This window comes from Helianthus annuus, chromosome 12 (genome assembly GCF_002127325.2).
Source record: "Helianthus annuus cultivar XRQ/B chromosome 12, HanXRQr2.0-SUNRISE, whole genome shotgun sequence".
Lineage (NCBI taxonomy): Eukaryota > Viridiplantae > Streptophyta > Magnoliopsida > Asterales > Asteraceae > Helianthus > Helianthus annuus.
This window is the reverse complement of record NC_035444.2, coordinates 152,658,638-152,663,012: the sequence shown is the minus strand read 5'-3', so window position 1 is coordinate 152,663,012 and position 4,375 is coordinate 152,658,638. Positions and strand designations below refer to the sequence as shown.

Below are 4,375 nucleotides of genomic sequence, written 5' to 3'. Positions count from 1 at the left end.
ATAATAATTAATAACTAACTTTAAAACGAGAGTTGTAGGAGATAGAGAATCGGTAAACGAATTTGCCATTTAAGTACTACTAGTCAGAAGCCACTTAGACTTTGACCTAGTGGTCAAGAGGAATTAATTTTTATTGGGAGACTAACGTTCAATCCTTTAGAAGTGTAATTTAGCATAAGATTTGTGGGGAAAAAGCTTAGCAGTTAAAAAATAGTACTAGTTAGATAATTAAATATCGGGTTAACTTTGTACAATAGTAACCAAGTTTTAAGAGTGTTCTAATTAGGTCACTCATAATTTTTTTTTGTTTCAATTAGGTCATTCAAGTTTCATTTGATGTTAGAATCCTAGATATTTTACCTAAATAGAAGGTCATCCATCCTAAACGGAATTTATTTAGGTTTTTTATTTAAAAAATTTGTTGACATGGCACATAAATGCCAAATCGGTTAGAAAAAATGCAAAATAGATTTAAAAATTTTTTGAAAAATTGTAGAAAAGTTAAAAAAGCGAAAAAAATTAAAAATTATGATTTTTTTTTCAAAATCTCAAAAAAGTTATCAAAATCTTTATAGAATCGTGAATAATAGTTAGATGTCAGTAAATTTTTAATAAAAGAAGGTACTAATTACTCCTACACCAAAAGCATTTAAATTATATTCATAAAAGAAGATAAACAACTAACCATAATAAATGTCATGTAGGACTATGACTTGCTATTCTGGTAAAATATCTAGCATTAGAACACCAAAATAAAGTAGAATGATGTAATTGGAACAATAAATTTTATTAGTGACCTAATTGGAACACTTCTAAAACTTCATTACTATTCTGTGACATATTCCCTTAAATATTTTGTATATCTGATATCTGATTGATTAAAGATTAACAAGGTCAAGTCTTATATAAAAGAGTTATGAAATTGATTTCGATACATATATGTGAATCAGTCTCTATATTCAATAATGAGAGATAATATAAACATATAGAAGCTGAGAGTACATGGAAAAAGAGTAATACTAGGAATGAATGAAGTAATTCCTTAAATCATGTTAAAGCCCATTATTGTGTATGCAAAGTACAGAAAAGAGACAATCACAATATTACATCACGAACGCTAAGACCGGATATGAAGTCAAGGAATAGAGGCTTTGACAAGCCTTTTGTGAAGATATTGGCGTACTGTTGTGAGAATGGAACAAGACGGACCCGTAGTCTTCCAAGGGCGACTCTTTCTTGAACATAATGTATACCGATTTCTACATGTTTAGTACGTTGATGTTGAAGTGGGTTGGTGGAAAGGTATACCACACCAACATTATTACAATAGACTATAGTAGCCTGAGGTAGAGATTGGTGAAGTTCTAAGAGCAAGGATTGGAGCTAACTTGCTTCCAATACACCATTAGCAACCCCTCGGACTTCTGTTTCGATACTGGCTAAAGAAACATTAGATTGACGCTTAGAAGACCATAAGATGAGATTATCGCCTAAGAAGAGACAAAACCCAGATATGGAGCGTTTGGTGGAAGGGCAACCCGCCTAATCAACTTCGAGGCACTAAGGGTAGAGGTGGGGCTTTTGTAAAGTTGAAGGCCTTGAGAAACGATGCCTTTGATATACCTTAAGATACGATGAAGAGCGTGGAGTTGGGTTTATTGAGACTCATGCATGTAGATACAAATTTGCGAGGTGATGTCGAGTCTAGTGAACTTGAGATGCTACAATGTCCTAACAAGTGCTCAATAGAGGGTGGGGTATGGGATGGGTAGACCAAAGGATGCGGCTAATTTGGTCTTGGTATCCACTGGAGTAGAACAAGAGTTACATGAATTTATTGAAGTTTTCTCCTAGATTTATTGCGCATATTTGTCTTGTAAAGGGAGTAAACCAATATGATTTGGAGTGACTAAGATGCCAATAAAGTAGTATAAGGAACCAAGTTCTGTCATTTGAGATTCACTACTTATAAAATGGATGATATTACTGGTGATGGCGTTGGATGAGGCAATGATGATGATATCATCCACATCAAAGAAGATGATGGCCTTGGTAGTGTCATTGCGAGACATAAATAAAGAAAAGTATGTCTTACAACTTGCGACACATAAATAAAGAAAAGCATGTCTTACAAATTTAAAACCTAATTTTGTGGACGAATGCAGCAAAATTGCGGTATCAAGTTCTTAGAGCTTGTTTGAGGCGAGCCTTACTGAGATTGTAAAAATGTTGCGTTTGTCGGATCAATGAATATGTCACTTTGGGATTAATAAACAGTCTCATTCATATTTCATTCATATTTTTATGACGAAAGGCATTCTTGACATCTAGTTACTGAATGGGCCAATAAAGACTGAGAGCTAGGCTAAGTACAATGCATAGCATTACAGGTTTGACCACATGGGTGAAGGTTTCCTCATAGTCTAGGCCATATTGTTAACAACATCCCCTAACAACCCAATGTGCTTTATTCCAATCTAGAGTGTCGTCAGCTTTGTGCTTTTTCTTGAATATCCATGTCCCTGTAACAAAATTGACCCTGAAGGCATAGGCACAAGAGACCAGGTGTTATTTCTAAATATTTCTAATTATGGATGGCAATAGGCTGTGGTAATTGTAATATCTTACTTGATTCTAAATCACAGTCTCATACTGTGCCAATTACAGTCACGTGTCTGTTAGGTAATTACTCCACAGGTATTGGGTATATCTATTAGTTTGTTAAAAAGAAATAGCTTTTGAGACTTTCTAATACATTATTTTTTTACCATTCCACTTTAATATAATAATATATTTTTAACAACTATAACAAAATAACGTATGGTAAATTATATATATTTGCATTATCATGTTCTCAAAAACTAAAATATATATAAACTAATAGTATATAAATACTGAAAGAAGCTACCATATATATGACTACACTACTCACTACTAATTGTTACCAAAATACAGACCGTCATGTTCCTTGAAGCTGCTGATCGTTTTCATTTTCCATAAAAGCTAAAGCATGTCGTTCTTCAAACCTTTTTTCCTAAAATTATAAAAAATAAAACAGAATAATATATACCATTAAATAAATCATTGATTTATATATTCTATATTAAGATATGATCTATATATATTAATAAATGAGATGATTTGGGTCATTTGTCATTGAATGGTGGAGCAATTTTCCTTATGTGGCATCCAATGGTTTAGTAGGGGTTGATTTTGGGAAGGAATTTGTCTAATTATGTATACACAAACCAGATTTCACAATACACAAACCAAAAAGTGTTGTTGGACGCGGGATCCGGCAGTGGTTGGGTCAGATTTATGGGTTTTTTAACGCACCAACTTTAATCATTTGGATCATATAAAAGCTTATGTCTCAATTTTTGAAACCCTAGCCTCCCTCACATTCATCGCTCTACTGGATTCATCATCTTCTCCAAACAATTCAACAAACAGGTACACTCCTTGATAAACCCTAGATATCAACACGTCTGTTCTTCTTCTACGTTGATTCATCATCCATTATTTATCGGTATTTTCTTTGTCCATCAATTTGCACAGCTTGATGATGTATGGGTGATTGTTGATGATAGGCTGTATCAGAATTCCTGTAAGAAATTCAGCAGGAGTTTTGTTAAGGATTTGTGGAATTTAGGGCGGGATCTGACCAAGGTGGTGATTGTTGACGACAAGCCTTATTCTTACATTTTGCAGCCCGAAAACGCCATCCCGATTATTCCTTTTACTGATGATCTTGGAGATGATGAATTGAAGAAATTGATGAGTGGATTTTTCACAAGGTGTCATGAATTTGAAGATTTGAGGGATGCTGTGAAACATTATGTTGGAAATGGAGTTGCATATTCAAATTGCATTGAGAAATTGAGTGAAGATATGTGGGGATAGTAAGAATTCAAAGTTTCAAACTGTGATTGAAGTTTGAGTTTCATTTCATTGTTTAAAGTTTGTGAACGCCTTTTGGTTCAAGTAGCTGATTGAATGTTTTTCATTTAATCTTTACTGTGACATTGTAAATTTTGTGAGTCATTTGATCAAATGTGGAAAACAAGTTGGTATTTGAAGAAATTGTAAAGTGTGCGAGTCCTTTGATCAAATGTGAAAAACAAGTTGGTATATGCAACTTTGAAAATTTTGCAAAAGCAAATACAAGGATGTAAGTTATCTTAGTAAAGATGTTACATTTGCTGATAATGTGAAGATCGAATGAACCTAACCATCCATTATTCATCATCCATTATGTATGAGGTATTGTCTTCTACGTCTGTTCAATCGATTATGCACTCCATTCTCTAATGCACTTATCTTTATTTTTGTTCCGCGAGATTGCCAAAACATCATGTAAGTAAACCTATTCGAT

The 4,375-nt window shown here is 33.5% G+C and overlaps 1 protein-coding gene across 1 annotated transcript; it reads left to right on the top strand.

Annotated features, from left to right (window-relative positions):
- Positions 1-1,634: 1,634 nt before the first annotated feature.
- LOC118485132 (phosphatase Herzog-like) lies at positions 1,635-3,903 on the top strand. The gene is made up of 2 exons (XM_035981393.1): positions 1,635-1,757; positions 3,559-3,903. The coding sequence occupies exons 1-2, from the start codon at positions 1,635-1,637 to the stop codon at positions 3,901-3,903; spliced, it is 468 nt and encodes a 155-aa protein (XP_035837286.1).
- The last annotated feature ends 472 nt before the right edge of the window (positions 3,904-4,375 follow it).